This window comes from Gigantopelta aegis, chromosome 9 (assembly GCF_016097555.1).
Source record: "Gigantopelta aegis isolate Gae_Host chromosome 9, Gae_host_genome, whole genome shotgun sequence".
Lineage (NCBI taxonomy): Eukaryota > Metazoa > Mollusca > Gastropoda > Neomphalida > Peltospiridae > Gigantopelta > Gigantopelta aegis.
In genome coordinates this window covers 33,879,371-33,898,593 of record NC_054707.1, presented here as the reverse complement: position 1 = coordinate 33,898,593, position 19,223 = coordinate 33,879,371, and the positions used below count along the sequence as shown (strand labels likewise).

Below are 19,223 nucleotides of genomic sequence, written 5' to 3'. Positions count from 1 at the left end.
CTAGTACGGTAAGTTGAATAAGACTATTAGAAAAAAAAATTCTAATTTTCATTATTATTCATACTTACTTAGTACTAACACAACAACTGTTACCTCCCACCCTCCCCGAGGGAGGTCTTTTTTGATTCAGTCATTCCGGACTTTGAATCGATAACGAGGATATACGGTCTACCCATGCGCGGGTGTAGGTTATACATCCGGCAAGGGGAGATAATTCTGCAGTGGAGGTTATAACTCAGGGTCGTATAGCATTGACGTTGTGCTAGTACTAGGTAAGTATGAATAATAATGAAAATTAGAAACAAATTTTCTAAGTTTATTCGATGATGCAGATGTGTGGGCTAAAGCATAGTACTTGTTTACTATGTTGAACTTCAGACAGTAGTGGGTTCGAATCCCTGTCGTGAATGCATACAAAAAGTTCAAATTGAATTGTTCACAGTTATATAGATTCTTGAAAAATAATCTGCAGTTAGGACAGTGGTGTGGTGTATGATGGATGGATTAAAAACATTAGTCATTCCAATGTCCAGTCCTGTTAGGATCAAAGAGATCTGTCATCATAGTAGTGGGGAGGGGCGGGATGTAGCTCAGTGGTACAATGCTCGCTTGCTGCACGGTCGGTCTGGGATCGATCCCCGTCAGTGGGCCCATTGGGCTATTTCTTGTTCCAGCCAGTGCACCACTACTGGTATATCAAAGGCCGTGGTATGTGCTATCCTGTCTGTGGAATGGTGCATATAAAAGATCCCTTGCTGCTGATCGAAACGAGTAGCCCATGAAGTGGCGACAGCGGGTTTTCTCTCCATATCTGTGTGGTTTTTAACCATATGTCCGACGCCATATAATCGTAAAGAAAATGAGTTAAGTGCATCATTAAACAAAACATTTCCTTTCATAGTAGTAGGGCCTTACAAATTATGTTCCATTAAATGTTAGAACTACAGGGGCCAATTTCACTAAACATCGTAAGTTTACGTTTGCGACTAGCAGTTACACCGGGCATACATTTACAAGCATTTGGCATCTATTTTACAAAGAAAATTACATTATTACGGGAAATTGAACAATTTAAAGTCAGAAGAAAATGAAATATGTGTACTTCTAACTATATTTGTTGTACTATAATAGTATTGTGGTTTAGTCGTAGATTGACGTTTACGTACAAAACTAGGCTTACAATGTTTTGTGAAATTGGGTCCAGTATCTCATTCCACGAAGCGATCTTAGCGTTAAGATCACTTTAAGTACATACATACCTAAGTTGATCTTAGCACTAAGATTGCTTCGTGGAACAGGGTCCAGAAATGTAATCCAAGGATACAGCAGGCCTGTAATCTCCCAGATCAGCAGGTTATTATTGAATTCAGATGTGTCATATATCAACTGAGGATCAGCAATATAATCAACTGTGTTTTGGTGCACAGTATACCCTATTGTTTCTGAACATGGCTATAAGAAAGATAGATATGATTTGGAATATGTTTTTGATATATGTGTTGTATTCTCATTGTTCTGTTTAGTGGAGTGGCAATGAACCACAATTAGCAGTGTGGACATTGTGTAGCCTACCTGGCCTTTGAAATCTCCATGTAAACTAACTCTGTGTAGCACAGCTTGAATTACGGACTAATTTTGTAACAATAGACCTTTTGAACTGTATGAAATCGCCACTCACAAACACGTGTTTCTTTTGGTCTACAGATCTTTCTTCCTGGTTAACTGTTAATATTGTTGTTTTTATTTATACCTACCTTTTCATGTGGCTCCTAGAGCTGACTAAGCTGTAGATATTATTTGTAATACAGATATGCCAAGTGTGAATATAATGACGTACAAATAAAAAATAGTTCACTTCAGTGGATTGCTAATACATGTTGCGTTAACAAACTGTTAAGCGCATGTATATGGTACAGGTCACGGATTCTTTGATCTTTCGTTAAGTGGTTAGCTTTTTTTAAAGATCTACTTTGCTATATATATCCTTTGGCTGTGCCCTGGCTGGAACTACTGGTATACCAATATCAACTTGTTCTTTACTTCGGTACATTGCTTTGGATGCAAGAAGTGTTCTGTGGATTGGAGGAATTTATTTCTCATTGGATATTTCTGGAGCTCTATTTACTTTCTGTTGATTGCACTAGTCTGTGCCTATTTGTAGTTGTGTGTATTTTTGTTATGTTGGAGCACTGACGTGAATATTTAAGTACATGTACCTACTGCGTTGTAAGACTAATGTATAAAGAAACTAATTGTGGAAAATACCCAAAGAGAACTGGTGCAATATATTACTTCTCATGCTGACCGGATAATCAATGTGATGCCATTCACTTAATAATAAATATCTTTCTGTTCAAATATTTTATTTTATTAGTAAAATTGAGTAGTAAAGCATTTCAAAATTATAATTTATTATTTTAAATACTAAAAACTTGTTTCAAAAGTAATGTTTTTTTACTATTTTAAATAATATAATTCAAGTAAACAAAAAAAAATCATTATTGTTCATTTTCTTTTTCATTTTGTTGAACATTTTCCAAAGAAATGCTTAACACAAACTAAATTTGTCTATGTACTGTTGGTGATTTTTCTTTCTTTGAAAAATGAGTTTTGACTCTTGTTGCACAAATGTTTTACCATCTTGTTTCGAAAAGTATGATTTTATTGTTTATCATTAATAACAGTATGTTACAGTTATTCATAGAATGACCTTTGAGAAAGCTGCCAACCCCCTTTGTAGAAACACGTAGCCTATACATAGGATAGTTTTTGTTTAGAGATCGATCGACAGACTGGAAAATAGATTTCTTGGCACTCTCTGGCAGATCGTATTGTAACTAGAGGAATGTACAAAGTGTGTCTGTGTTGTGGAAATCTTACACAGTTGGAAAGCAAGTGTACCGCAAAATTCCTTGATATGTTGTTATATTTTCATTGAGATGAGAACTAGTAAAGTGGGGATTTATCATAGTACAGAAGAAATTACTGACAAGATATTGAGAAATTTCTCAGTAAGATAATCCGACTTTGATGGCATGTTACTTTATACAGTCCCGAGTTTAATGGTAAAAAGTTAACAAAGTGCAGAATAACGTGTATATATATATTTCAACAGGTTGCTGTTCTGTGAGTACGTGAACACAGTACATGACATCTACAAGGTTATTTTAAAGCTGCATATATCTTCTTCTTCTTTGCACAGAAGCTATAGGGTGTATAGCTACAGTGGTTTATTATGCACCTACTTGCAATATATATATGTATGTGTGCATGTCATAACTCTATCAGCTGACTGATCATTGGTTAACACTCGGTGGGCTAGTATCTGAATAAAAAGACACCGCAGCGTTAATTAAACTATGTTATTGATTTAAAAATTGATTTGGACAACAGCGTGTGCTTCTGAGTGCAATTAACTTTCTAGCTTGTGCGTTCCTCAGCACAGCGCTTGGAGATAACATTTATGTACGTGTATGCACACACCATCAAAGGAAATAAATAGTGGTCATAATTTCTGTTGGTGAAGGCAAGTGTATGTTAATCAAAGTTTTATTGTCCTTCACGAACATGGATCTACTTTGTACAGCTGACAGGGTTGTCAATCAGCAGGTGTGTTAATTTATTTTTTCAATTGACAGAACACGGCTGCCATAAAAAAACACCCACCACCAACAACAACAACAACAAAACACCGTGGAGTAAGCCAGTGAGAATCGAATGCTGTAGATGTATATATATATGTATATATATACACACCTAGTCTATATATCTGCATGTGTCTTTGTTTTCTTCGGCTAGATAATCAATGTACACCTGACTTTGCCACTGTTGTGCATTCCTTCAGGCACTGCATAGAGTTGTCACTACAGCAGCTCCCTGTGTGTTTACCTGCAATTTATTGGACAGCTGTTTTTATCAATCCATTAGACTGTCATGTTACGCATCTGCCAGATAGGTCTGACATACACGAGTGGGTCAGGTCGAGTGTAGATTTCCAGCACCTGGTGACAGATTACTTTACTGAGGTTCCCCATTGCCTGACACACAAGGATTCCATGCCTGTGGCTTAATCCTCTCTCCGAGGCTATCTCTGATGGACTGACTTTTCCATAACCTCAGATGTTTCAATCGGCTTCATGGTTTAATGCAGACTTAATTGATTTGCGTGGATTTTGTGTGAATTAATGCACCTGTCATTAGTGCTAAAACGTCTGTGACAAAACTGGATCCTCGACTGTTCCGTCATTGGCTGCTCATATCTTACGCTGAGGATTTACGAAACTTAATGGCACAAAGCAACTTGCGTGCTTCAGAACGATGCTCATCCTGTTGTTTTTTATGTTTGCCATTCTCATGTGTTCTGGATATACGGAAAATTGGCAGGAATATAGTATAACTTGGAGCTCTTAAGTAGCATTACTTTAGGAGGGCATCATTTTGTATGTGTATAGTTTTTTAAGTTGTGTTTAACTGAAGACTCCCGCTGTAATACTCTCAAAAGTGTTGATTTGCAAGCGGCAACAATGAGTCAGAATTTGAAAGTTGGTGGGTATGACAATACCCGGCGGCGTTCATCATACGCGGCACCGGGACAGCTCTACGATATTCCTGACGACGATCGCCCGATTGACTTCAAGCAGGAACAGGCTCTGATGAAAAGATTTCGTCAGAGACGGTTGTCCGTCCCAGCAACTAGAACGTTGGTAGGTGAAGACTCCAGTTTGTTTTCAAATTAAAATTCCATTTGTTATTGTGTATACACCATTTATCATGCAGTATTAGCAGCCTTATGTAGCCCAGTGGTAATGCGATCGCTTGATGCACGGTCGGTTTGAGATTGATCCCCACTGGTGGTCCCATTTTGCTATTTCTCGTTCCAGCCAGTGCACCACGACTGGTGGTTGCACTATACCAATTAATTTCCGGCTGGGTCGAAGTTCGAGGTGTACCAAACTTTTGATAGAGAAGTTAACACCACAAGTCCTGTGATTGGTTATAAATGTGAGTGTGTTGGTTGTAAAAAAAAATAGTTTCATCTGGGCTAAAAATGTATGCAATTTTATTTGATGTAGTACCACCGTGTCAAGTAGCCTTGTGCTTGGAACATGTAGGGGGTACCTGTAAAAAAAAGTACTAAAATTTTGTGCAAAACTACGGGTGTTGCAGAAACATCTGGTTATACCGAAAATGAGCCATGAAAGGTACCATTTTCTGCAGTTAATACTTTGAGGTAGGGGTTGTAGTACTGATATTTATGGGTCACAGTTTGGTTGATATATTGCATATAGTGTTTTTAAACACAAACGTTAACATGGTCGCCTATGGGATTTGAATTGGTATAGTCCAACCTATAGCACATATTCAGTGCATAATAAAAAAGATTATGATTTTTGTGATTTAATTAAATTAAACTACACTATTTGATTAATTAGCTGTCACTCGGCCATGCAAGTTCACAATGACCTTGACCTTGACAATAATTACTGTACATAGCTCTGAATGGAGTTTGAACAAAAATTAGCACTGAGGAAAAGTTGGTTTTGGCCTATAATTCATACTATACAGATTTGAATGTTCTTATTTACATGGTGTTTGACTTGCCATATACAACTGCTCTTAAATATGTTAATATATCTAGGCAGTCTGAACTTAGATTTTAATAGCAATTTATTTTTATATTAAAAATAACATGTGCCAATATTGGGATAATGTCTTTAACTTCTATAAACATAGTTAATGTTTCATGTGTGTACTTCTGATAGCTTAACTTTTTAAAGACCTTGATTTTTATTGTCATTTTGGCATATTTATAGGGTGCTAAGTCATATTTTAGACAAATTTGTAGTTTTAGGGGAAACATTTTTTTACTTTGAAGAAATTTTTTACCAAAGCCATAATTAAAATTTTGGTCACTATTGTGCCTTCTGTTCTCATTTATACATAACAATAAGCTTGTTAAACATATCTTTAGGTCTCCAGATCAAATCTTTTTTAAAAATAATCACTTAGTTTGCTCCCATGAAGTGTATTTTAAGTGTATACTAGATTTGGAACCAATTTTTCCAGATTTGATTATCTACCTTGGTGTAATTTGATGATTTATTTTATTGTTAATGCTGTATTATCCAATGTTAATAGCTAAATGATATGCTGGATTACAGATTGTAAGAATACATCCAATATACATATTGTATTGATCTGGATTAGAAAATAATGCAATAAAATAGATGTTCGGGTAATTATGTCACTTAAAAACAGGTTTTTTTAGTAATGAATCAAAAATAAATATGCGAAAGCTGCATGATAATTCCAGATACCACAAATTTTTAAAACCTCCAACTACAGTAGGGTATACATAAAATATAGTCAGGAATATTGGTGGCTGCCAATGGTTTTGATGGTCCAATTTGGAAATCTGCATAGCTGATGGATTCGAAATTCCCGCACATGGTAACTTGAAGATGCCCACACTCAGCATACAGGATTTTCTTCCAACAGTGATGTGCAGGACATTAAGTCATTACTTCATACAGATGCAGTCATGTTGGTTTTTCCTTCCTCAGACATTGTATTTTTTTAATACTGATATTTCTATGATGTGCCTATTGAGGTCTTCATAATCTAGGGGTCAGTCAAGTACATGTGTTTCAATGGAATAAGTTTAAGGAGTTGAGGTACTCTGAATAGCCATGCTGTCTCTACATATATAGCTGAGCACACACACACATCTGACAATAAATATCTTCAGGAGTATTTTTTTTTTTTTTATTATTTTTTCAAATATGACATATTGCATTTGTACAAAACTGTACAAAATACATGTGTTTTGTGAGGTGTACATTAAATTAGGTTGCACTGTAGAAACAACAGTTTCAGTGAGGTCGTCAGTTTATGTCAGAAGACACCAGATCCTGGTTGTCATAAAAACACATGATTCACCACCTTTTGAAACATGTATGTTATCAGTATAGGTTGCACTATACCAATTAATTTCCGGCTGGGTCAAAGTTCGAGGTGTACCGAACTTTTGATAGAGAAGTTAACACCACAAGTCCTGTGATTGGTTATAAATGTGAGTGTGTTGGTTGTAAAAAAAATTAGTTTCATCTGGGCTAAAAATGTATGCAATTTTATTTGATGTAGTACCACCGTGTCAAGTAGCCTTGTGCTTGGAACATGTATGGGGTACCTGTAAAAAAAAGTACTAAAATTTTGTGCGAAACTAGGGGTGTTGCAGAAACATCTGGTTATACCGAAAATGAGCCATGAAAGGTACCATTTTCTGCAGTTAATACTTTGAGGTAGGGGTTGTAGTACTGATATTTATGGGTCACAGTTTGGTTGATATATTGCATATAGTGTTTTTAAACACAAACGTTAACATGGTCGCCTATGGGATTTGAATTGGTATAGTCCAACCTGGTAGGCCTATATCAAAGGCTGTGGTATGTGCTATCCTGTCTGGGTTGGAGCATATAAAAGATCCCTATATACTAATGGAAAAATATAGTGGGTTTCCTCTCTTAAGACTATATGTCAAAATTACCAAATATTTGACATCCAATTAATAGCCGATGATTAATAAATCAATGTGTTCTAGTGGTGTCATTAAACGAAACAAACTTAACTTTTATTAACAGCCTAAATTTTGTAAAGACCAAATCCATGATCTATTACATAAAATGTTAGTCAATTATAAGTCAGCTGATTGATAATATACCGGTTGATATATTGGCAGACTTGAATAATACATGTGTAAATTAAGGTGTCTTGTAAACTTCGATCTCAAGCTATGTGCAGGACTGGGCCATATTCCAATACAGACTAGTAACATTTTAGATCTCAACAGATATAGGCGCTCTAAATCTCAAACTTTGATTCAAAGTACCTGTAGGTGACAAAGCTATTGTTTCCTGTGCATGGTAATAAGAGAAAAATTACTATTCAGCTGAGCTAGCGGAACAAAACTTATCTGACTTGGCTATCATGAACACTGCAACTTCATAACAGTACTAGTAATCATATATACACAGGTGTTCACTTAAAAACATTTGTTGTAAAAAAAAATATATGTATATATATTATAAGTAAGCCAAACATGTTTAATTATGTTTTGCCATCTTTGTAAATCTGCAAAATAGATTAAAGGGACATTCCTGACTTTGCTGCAATTTTTAAGATGTTGTCGCCTAATAGAGACATTTTAACGATTTTAATTACATATCAAATATATTTTTCTGCATAAAATATTAGTGGCTGTATATTAAACGTGTTTCTGATCGTTTTAATATTTGTACTTGGTTAAATTTCATTTTATTTCCTAAAAATTATTTTTTCGTACGTACGAAATTATTTGAAGACGAAATTCAGTTTGGGCTTCTTACAAATATTGAGATGACCAGAAACACATTGAATATACAGACACTGATATTCTAAACAAGAAAATATATTTAATATGTATGTTTAATCGTAGAAATATTTTACTAGTCAGAAACATCTTACAATGCAGCAAACTCGGGAATGTCCCTTTAAATGTCATTTATTTCCATTTATGCATGTACATACACAATACTTTTATTTTTCATTGTTCTATGAGTTAATAAATGTCAGGGCTTTAGATTGCATTAAAATCGAGGCAATAAATGTTGTGCCCAAAATACATAGGCCCACAATAATCATGCCCAAATTAAGTCAAACATGCTGACCTCAAAATATTTTAAATTTAACTGGATTAAAATAACTTGAAATGCATTTCTGAATATTGACAACATTACAGCAGCTGTTCATGACAGTACTGAACTAAAACAACCTTCCTGCACCCAGAAAAGAAAAGTCTCCATTGTGCCCAAACGATTGAGATCTAAAGCCCTGAATGTACGCATGTATTCCACTATATTAGAAATATGTATTAAAAATGTACTGCCACTGGAGTTGGACAACAGTTTAAAAAAGTGATATAACCATAAACCTTGGAATTATTAATAACTCTCTGCTTCAAGTTACCAAAGTTTATTCATGCATTGCATGTAAAATACAGGAACGTTATAAGAGTGTCAAATGGCCTAGATGATTTGTATGGGTGTCACTAATCCTCTATTTAGAACACATTTGCACTGGTGGAGGCAGGGGGGCATGTGCCCCCCACTTTTCAGATAGTTTGCTTTATATTTGCTTTATAATAGTGTAAAAGTGAGTAAATATAAAAGTGTGCCCCCACCCCTCCACTTTTTGGCACCTTCCTACACCAGTGACTTGTATAATCATTAATTGAAGGTGCATGTAGTACCAAAATAGAGGACTCAATGTTTTATTGGGCTAGTGACCTTCAGTGAGTTAAATTATTCATGTGCAGTCGATCAACAAATAGCAGATGTGAGATGATGATTTTAACTTTACCATATAACCAGCTAATACATTGTTAAATTATTTTAGGTTATACAGAAGTTTCTTTTTGTAGCCATATTCTTTTTACATTCTTTTATAAACTATATCTATATTGTAAAATAAAAAGTTGAACCGTCCATTAATATTGAATCATTTGTATACATTAAACTCCCATTAAATTCAGTAGAGTTTGTTTGATCTCCACCCTTTACATATTAAAAGTCATACTCTCATTGTCAGTATATGATTTAAAAACACCAGCACCATTGCATGATGGCACCCTATCCATGTTTGTTAAAATGTGTTCAACAAAAACATAAACATGATAACTCTGTAGCAATCACAGAGTGTGTTAGATGCTAAATATATTTTAAATACCCTCTCTTTCTCTCTCTCAATATAAAACAATGCTAGAAAATGCCTTGTAGCCTGACCGAGAAGCCAACTGGAACTAGCGTTTATTTATACATCATAAATAAAAACACATGTACATTATTAGATCTACGTATATAAACATTCCACTCCTAATAAACACAATCTATTATCTATATAACATTTCTAGGTTAAAAAAAAAACAGAGATAAAATGCCATTAACTGTGGTACATGCACTTACATGTAGAAGACATGTCTTCTTGACGTGTCAGATTTGACTCTAGCTGCATTAACAATTGTAATATCAGAAGAAGAAAAAAGATAAAGATAGTCTGAACAGCTTTTTAATAGGCTTTTGGGGCTAAATCTATAGAATGAGAAACAAATTAAATACCGCTTCCAAGAATTGCTTGTTTTCATCATTCATTTATTTTAATTTGATTGTCATGGTTGAATTCAGTTAACTTTCAACAATGCTGTCTTTGGTACACTTCTTTGAACTGTTATGTCCACAACAGAAATTAAGAATAGTTGACAGTTCTTAGTGAGTTAAAGTTTATTTTGTTTAATGACACCACTAGAGCACATAGATTTATTAACCATCGGCTATTGAATAGACATTTGGTAATTTTGACATATAGTCTTAGAGAGGAAACCTACATTTTTCCACTGGTAGCAGGGGATCTTTTATATGCTCCATCCTACAGACAGGATAACACATACCACAACCTTTAATACACCAGTTGGTGTGCACCAACCCAGTGGGCCCTCTAATGGGGATTGAACCTAGTTCTTAGTATGAGAAAAGTCAGGGTAGTAGCCTTACCCGTTAAACTCAATCTGGGCTAAGCATGTCCTGGGATGGGAACCTAGTTCTTGTCAACTGAGAGCTAAACTACAGAACTGCCAAGGTCATTTCAGTTGGCAACAAGTAGTCTGACCTATTCAATTTAACACAAACAAGATGAATGTAATGTCCTTGCAGCTTTTCATATTAGACCGGCCTCGGTGGCGTCATGGTTAGGCCATCGGTCTACAGGCTGTGTGGTCCTTAACCATATGTCTGACGCCATATAACCGTAAATGTGTTAAGTGCGTCGTTAAATAAAACATTTCTTTCTTTTCATATTAAAGGTGTGAAGTCTGAAAGGACTATATCCTGACTTTACTACCATTGTAACATGTTTACGACTAACTGATTCTTTTTGATGACTAAAATTACATATTAAAGATATTTTCCTGTTTTGAATATCACTGTCTGTATAAACAAGGCATTTGTGGTCTTCATAATACTTGTAGTAGCCCAAACCAGAATTTACTTTCCAATAATTTCATATCTATGAAAAAAATATCTATTATGAAGTAAAATGAAACATGACTGTTACAGACATTAACGCACGAATGCAAACACATTAGATATACAGACACTGGTATTCTAATCAGGAACACCGGTCTCAGTGGCGTCGTGGTTAGGCCATCGGTCAACAGGCTGGTAGGTACTGGGTTCAGATCCCAGTCAAGGCATGGGATTTTTAATCCAGATACCGACTCCAAACACTGAGTGAGTGCTCCGCAAGGCTCAATGGGTAGGTGTAAACCACTTGCACCGACCAGTGATCCATAACTGGTTCAACAAAGGCCATGGTTTGTGCTATCCTGCCTATGGGAAGTGCAAATAAAAGATCCCTTGCTGCTAATCGGAAAGAGTAGCCCATGTAGTGGTGACAGCAGGTTTCCTCTCAAAATCTGTGTGGTCCTTAACCATATGTCTGACGCCATATAACCGTAAATAAAATGTGTTGAATGCATTGTTAAATAAAACATTTCTTTCTTTCTAATCAGGAACATGTTTTTAATATGTAAATTTATTTGCTAAAAAGGCTCCGTTAGTTGGAAACATCTTACAGTGGCTACAAACTCAGGACAGTCCCATTAAAACATGGTTCTAATGATATAACTAATTCATCGAAGAAAAGGAATGACTGTTTAAATGTAAGAAAAAGTGTAAGTTTGTTTTCTTTAACAATGCCACTAGAGCACATTGATTAATCAATCATCAGCTATTGGATGTCAAACATATGGGAATTCTTGACACGTAGTCATCAGAGGAAACCCACTACATTTTTTTCTGATGTAGCAAGGGATCTTTTATACACAACTGTAAGGATAACACTTGGTCAAGAAACTAAGAGAACAATCTCACTGGTACCACAAGCTTGTCTGTCCGTATTTATTAATCATACAATTTATTAATTTATCTGTTCTAGCCAGATTACTATCCATTCACCCACCCACTCTTTCCTCCATTCCTGTTGGTCTAGCTTTCTCAGTAAGTTCAGTGACCCATAGATCACTTCTCCTGCAGAAGCTGCTCTGTGGAGCTATTATTGTATACTTCATCCCACACATAATGACGAAGTACAATATACATTGTGTTTCACAATTGGACCATCTGTAAACATAATAACTGTGTAATCACTGGAAGTCATGTCTTGGGACTGAAGGCAATTAAGAGACATCCTTGCTGCATGGAAGCTAGCATATTTATCAGGTTTATAAATATCAGTCGGATCAGAATCTGATACATGTATCCAGTTGCCTTTATTCTCCAATACTGTCTATTTCTGACCAACATCAAAGTGGCGCGTGCAATCATGTAGCATACCTAAGCATGAAGTGAACAAAATCAATAATAATAATGTGAGAAATCGTGTCTGTTTACGTGTGGATAGAAGTTATATAGGAAGGAATCGAGATGGAGAAATGAAAAAATCAGTCATCATGTGACTTTGTCAAAGTTTTATGTATCTATATTGCCAAGATTATTGCAAGTTGAATTTCTAAAGTTGCTAACACAGACTTATTCTTCCAGCCTGGAATACAAAGTCAATAATAGTAAATGTGGCAGTATATATAGCATGCACTGGCCCAATAAAGACATTTTGGAGTGGGTGGATAAGGACAAACATGGGCTACAATTTTGACCTCATAAACTGAATGAAATGTCAGTGCATGTTTGAGCAGACTGATTAGAATGTTGGGTTATTACTTGAATGTGCAAGATTTAAGTGATAAGTAAAGTCTTTCGTCTATTCTGAAAAGGAATGGATCCTATCATGTTGTTTAATCATTGGCTGTTACACGTCTCATATTTTATAACCATGACATGTGCTTTTAGATAATAAAAAGAAGAAACATGCTGCCATGACAAGATATCCTACCTATAAAATTAGTAGCAAGTGTCGTTTTATGTCATATGCTCTTCTGGTCTTCAGATCGGGCTGTCTGTGCGCCCTTGTGCTTGATGGTTTGGAGTATGCGAGTGCCCCCCACTTTTAAGCTTTATATTTGCTTTATAATAGTGTAAACGTGTAAATATAAAAGTGAGGCCCCTTCCCCTCTCCCCCCCCCCCCCCCCCCCCCCCCAGTTTTTGGCACCTTCCTACACCCGTGTCTTGTCTTGGATGAAGCAACTGACCCATGCCAGAACTTATGTTCATGACAGGAGCGTGCTACACCAACGTGCACATTAAATTATTTCCAATCCAATCCAATTTTTATGTATTTTAACCCCAGTCTTTGATATTCCAATACCGACCATGGTGGTGTCATGGCTAAGTCATCGGACATAAGGCTGGTAGGTACAGGGATTTATGGATAGAATGTTTAACGTGCACATTCAGAGCAAGCTGTTGCAGCACACGCCTGTCCTGGGTGCAGGTGCCGGCCTCGGCTGGCTCCTCCGTCCAGGACAGGAAAGTTGCGGTGGGTTGGAGGACCACCTGCACTGGCGGGTGCAAGAGAGCACCAGCAGTCCGACCATAGCTGGTAACAGGCAGAGAGTGGTATGGTGCTACAGAATTTGGAATGTCCCATAGGATTAAGCCAAAGAGAATGGGTGCACATTTTTGATGCAGGAATTTAGGCCCAATTTTGAACGGTCGATCTGAATGGAAAGGTACGGAGCCACGTATAGGTTTGGAATTTAGTAGGCCGAGAGTAGCTTGTTAATTGGACCTATTTGGTGCTGACATAGGGGCCCTTAAAAGGGCCTGAACTATTCAGCTCATGGCATGACAACCCAGGGGAGACTTTATGCAGTGTCCATAACTGTGTTGTTGGGGTGGGATATTGAGCACTTGTGATGAGTTGCATGCCTGATTGCCCTTGATGCTAGGATTCAAGATTTATTTTCTGTTTCCACCAGTGCTCTCCATGCCTGGTACATCAAAAAACGTGGCATTATTTGACTGTTCTACATATGGTACAGTGCATATAAAAGATTTATTGCTGTATTGTCAACAGGTTTCCTCTCTTAACTTTCTTGACCAATTGTCAGAATAATCCTGTGTTAGACATAAAATGGCCATAGTTTACTGTGCTGAAGTGTCATTGAACGAATATACTCCTTTCTTTTGTAAAGTTTGTTTTGTTTAACGACACCACTAGAGCATATTGATTTATTAATCATGGGCTATTGGATGTCAAACATATATGGTCATTTTGACACAGTCATAGAGAGGAAACCCACTACATTTTCCCATTAGTAGCAAGGGATCTTTTATATGCACCATCCCACAGACAGGATAGTACATATCATGGCTTTTGATATACCAGTTGTGGTGCACTGGCTGGAACTAGAAATAGACCAATGGGCCCACTGACTGGGATCGATCCTAGACTGACCACACATCAGGCATGCGCTTTACCACTGGGCTACGTCCACTGGGCTACGTCCTGCCCCTTCATTCGAAAAAAGTACAAGTATGTAGTGTAATGGAAAACCACTGGCTGGAAGAGATATTGCTCTCAGAATTGTGGTTACACCATATTACAGAAGATTCCGTAATGTTCCAAGTTAACCATTGCCTCATTCTTGAGACATCTCGTACATCTTCACTGACATTCACTTTGATTAATTGCACTGATACTATTAATTTAGCACCCACTCAAAGAGAGGTCAAAAAGTACTTCATCACAAGCGAGGCGGGTTAAAAAGTACTTCATCACAAGTGTCATATTTGTTATTTTATACCCGTTGTTCAAAGATCGAGGTGCATTAATTACCAACTAAATTCACTTTAGGCCATTCATGTTTTTAACTCCATGGTTAACAGTTTATTTTGATCTGAAGATGTATGTAGGTGGTCAAAATAAACATAAGTTTTTGATGCATTTTATTTCATTTTTATGGCCTTTTTCTGTCTGACCTGTTTTACACTATTTTAAAGCAAATATAAAGCAAAATATCTGAAAAGTGGGGGGCACATGCCCCTTGTCCCCACCCCCTACTTCTTACGCTCTTGATTAGTTTGGATGGGAATAAAATAGATGGGTCTACCACTATAGATCGTTTGCACTTGAACCAAATACTCTACCAGGGAACATTTTGTTTTTCAAAATCTTGACTAGCGATATTTCTAGTGAAATAAAAAATGATTAGCAATTACTGTTTAATGTTTTAAAATTGTGTAGTGATCTCTGAAACTTGTGTAGCAAATCGCGACGCGACACTGAACAAAATGTTCACTGTCTACCACAGAGCTATATCTTTCTCTCTCTAACCACTCCCCTTAATAATAAAATGTACCGGTATGCATGTGTTCATAATTTTACAATAAAACAAAAACTGTTGTAAGCATTTTAGCTTACTTTGTTCAGTTAATGTGTATAGCTTGGTTGTATTCAGTGATTTCTCAAAGTTTTAAAATAAAACTGTCAGTATGATCTGTTCGTGAGTTATTTTAAAACTAAAATGTTGGCAGATAACCAACATGTGGTATTAAATTACCCAACACTGCATGACTTTGCCTTTGTCGATTGATCGGTAACTCAAAGACCGACTGGCAAAAAATAGATTGCCTATATTCATGTCAGTATGTCATGAGATACATCAGTTTAATTTGTAATATTTGATTGATGTCATTGGAGAAAAGCCTGAATAATTTATGACATTTTCAAAACGATTCTTACTTTAGCACTGTACCGTATATCTTCGTTGTACAATGTGGCTGTAGATTAGAGATCACCCTGACAGTGTTTTATTGACACTATGTGACACATGAAAAACTACTTATAAATATGAAAATATTTCTTAGCCTTAGACTATTTTGACGGTAACTCACCAGGCGGTTTTCAGTTTGTACAACGCAATACCGTATACTTTGCCTATAAACTCAATTTTTTTAGCACCCAAAAATTTATTTTATAGACTTGGGGGCTGTTGACTTATAAGTACTGTACAGATGTGCACAACAAAACTTTATTTATGAACACACAACAAAAATATTACTGTATTTGGGGGATTATTTTTTTGTACAAATGATTTTCCCTATTGTCTGAAGTATGCCCTGTATTTTTACTCAAATATGTTAATCAATTTTGACACATTAATGCCAGTGACCAGATTTTTAAATAAACTCAGGCAACAGGTAGTTTTTATTGTTTACATTTTTACATGAATAATTTACTGAGTTGTCTTGGCCGTACGCCTTTTCGCATAACCAAAACCGTTCTAATGCCAAAAAAAATAGGTTATAAAAAATCTGCAGTTAACTATTTGAGCAAATACATGGCATACTTCAACAATTTGTAAAATAATCCACAAAACAGTAATATTTTTTTTTGAATTTTTTTTACCCTCTTATAAGTCGACCCCCCAAGTTATAAAATAATTTTTGGGTGAAAAAAATTCGACTTATAGGCGAAGATATACGGTAGTCTTGTGGTTGTACAATGTGGCTGGAGATTAGAGATCACACAGTGTGCACACTATGTGCACACTATGCCAGCCTTAGACTATTACAGTAACTCACCAGGCTCAGTTTGCCAACTTACCGTATATCTTCGCCTATAAGTCAAATTTTTTTCACCCAAAAATTATTTTATAACTTGGGGGGTTGACTTATAAGATGGTAAAAAAATTTCACCAAAAAATATTACTGTTTTATTGTTGAAGTATGCCCTGTATTTATACTCAAATATGTTAATTTGACACATTTATTTTTTTTAACCTATTTTTTTTGGTGTTTTAACTTCATGAATATTACTGAGCTTTCCCTTAAAATAGACTGATCTCTGCAGTTCACTAGAGCAATAGGGACACACATCATTTGGTACAAAAAACAGTACTTTTCAGAGTTATCCTCCTTACATGTATTAATATGGCGGAAAAACGTGATACTTTCAGTTTTATCGTAGTGATCTGTTGTCAGTGTTTATAAATAAAGTTGTTGTCTGTGCACAAAACCATCTGTACAGTGCCATACAGTAACAGTCGAACAGCTTTCACTCTCTACTAAGGGAATATTTTGTTTTGACGTTATGTAATAATGTAGTTTGGTTGGAATAGTATGATTATATTGCGATGTACAAAACGTGAAAACCGAAGTTTGTAAAATAATTTTCTTTTGTTCAAATATTGTACATTATTGTTCTCATGTGCTGAAAATAAGAAATATTTCAATATTTATAAGTTGTTTTTCATGGGTCGACTTATAAACTGGTCAATTAAAAAAATAAGTTTTCAGGGCTTGAAATTAGGGACTCGACTTATAGCCGAGATCGACTTACAGGCGAAGATATACGGTAATGCTTGTGATGGCTGTATTCTTGCTAATTCCCAGCTTAAGATTCGTTCAGTTTTGTTTAATGAAACCACTAGAGCAGGCTCAGTTGGCCAACTTAATGCATGTGATAGCTGTATTCTTGCTAATTCCCGGCTTAAATTAGTTAAATTTTGTTTAACAAAACTACTAGAGCATGCTCAGTTTGCCAACTTAATGCTTGTGATGGCTGTATTCTTACTAATTCCTGGCTTAAGATCAGTTAAGTTTTGTTTAACAAAACCACTAGAGCATGCTCAGTTCGCCAACTTAATGCTTGTGATAGCTGTATTCTTGCTAATTCCCGGCTTAAATTAGTTAAATTTTGTTTAACAAAACCACTAGAGCAGGCTCAGTTGGCCAACTTACTGCTTGTGATGGCTGTATTCTTACTTAAGATTAGTTAAATTTTGTTCAACAAAACCACTAGAGCAGGCTCAGTTGGCCAACTTACTGCTTGTGATGGCTGTATTCTTACTTAAGATTAGTTAAATTTTGTTCAACGAAGCCACTAGAGCACATTAATCATTGGCTTTTGGAAATCAAGCATTTGATAATTCTGACAAATGGTCTGAAGAGGAAACCCACTACATTTGTCCTTTAGCAGCAAGGGATCTTTTATATGAACTTTTCACAGAGAATGGGTTCACCAGGGGATTCAATCCTTGGAGCCAAGCACCACAGATAAATACTCTATCGATTGAGCTAGATCCCACCCCTGGCTTATGATTAAATTGAAACACAGCGACATGAAAAATACATTGGCGATATTGCAGGTCTCAAATTTATCGGTAGCCATGTGGTAAATTACTGCAATATGCCCTAGTGATGTACTCCAATGCTTTGAAAATTTGTAACTGGTCATCATACAACTCATGAAAGTTGTTTATTTCACACTTCTTTATTTTGAATAGGTGCTGTTGAACACTAGTTAAATTTACCATATTGCCCTGCCTTCTGGTCATAATTCCATCAAAACAAGATTCATCCATCTAAGGCCAAATGTCTTTGTCCTCTAACTTTCCAAATTCAAGTCCTGCTATTGCACAATCTAGCTTAGTGAAGTGTGTTGGGTAATGAGATTGATCAGCTTTGATGGACCAGTCAGCATTTGTTTTAATGTTCTAACCAGAGTCTAACCTGTAGATCAGTGGTCTTGGTATGTGCTGCCCTGTCTATGAAAAAGTACATATAACAGAACCCTTTCTGCTATTCTGTAAGACTATACGTTCTAAAAGTGGTGCACATGAAAAGTGGCCATTAAAAGAAATAAAGAATACTATTAAATTTCTGTCAACTCCAGATACCAGATTTCCAAATGCATTTATTGGGATAAATGGGGCAGCATTTAGCTCAGTCTGAGGTGGTTGCATTGCAGGATCAAACCACCGCGGTGGATCCATTCTACTGACTTGGTATTTTCTCATTTCAACCAGTGCATCATAACCGGCCAAAGGCCATGGTATGTGCTTTCCTGTCTGTGGGAAAGTGCATATACAAGATCCCTTGCTGCTAATGAAAAAATGTAGCAGGTTTCCTCTGATGACTACAAGTCAGAATTACCAAATGTTTTACATCCAATAGCCGATGATTAATTAATCAATGTGCTCTAGTGGTGTTGTTAAACAAAACATTTACTAGTATTTTTTGTATTGCTCTTAATAAGTTGGGTTGTTGTTTTAAATGTCTAAGAGAGTTTGCATATTATCAGTTGCACAGCTAGCCCTGATATCTACCTTTTTCAGTAAGCTCTGTGTGAGTTGGAAACAGTTTTCAGATTGACATTATTTTCAATCACCAGGATTGTCTGGGCAACACTCTATACATGTACCAGGTATACATTATTTATTAGTACTGGATTG

General features: G+C 36.1%; 1 protein-coding gene across 6 annotated transcripts in view; it reads left to right on the top strand.

The window, feature by feature from the left end:
- Positions 1 to 19,223, top strand: part of LOC121382081 (5'-AMP-activated protein kinase subunit gamma-1-like) — a 374,706-nt gene that overhangs the window by 106,078 nt on the left and 249,405 nt on the right. For 2 of the 6 annotated variants that reach the window (XM_041511560.1, XM_041511559.1), the window contains exon 1: positions 3,853 to 4,703. The exons of 2 other annotated variants lie outside the window; for them this stretch is intronic. In XM_041511560.1, the coding sequence (XP_041367494.1) occupies positions 4,524 to 4,703 (180 nt within the window). In that variant the 5' untranslated portion in view covers positions 3,853 to 4,523. Of the gene's footprint in view, positions 1 to 3,852; positions 4,704 to 19,223 lie in introns of those variants that run through there. 2 more of the 6 variants (XM_041511565.1, XM_041511562.1) reach the window with 2 other exon arrangements.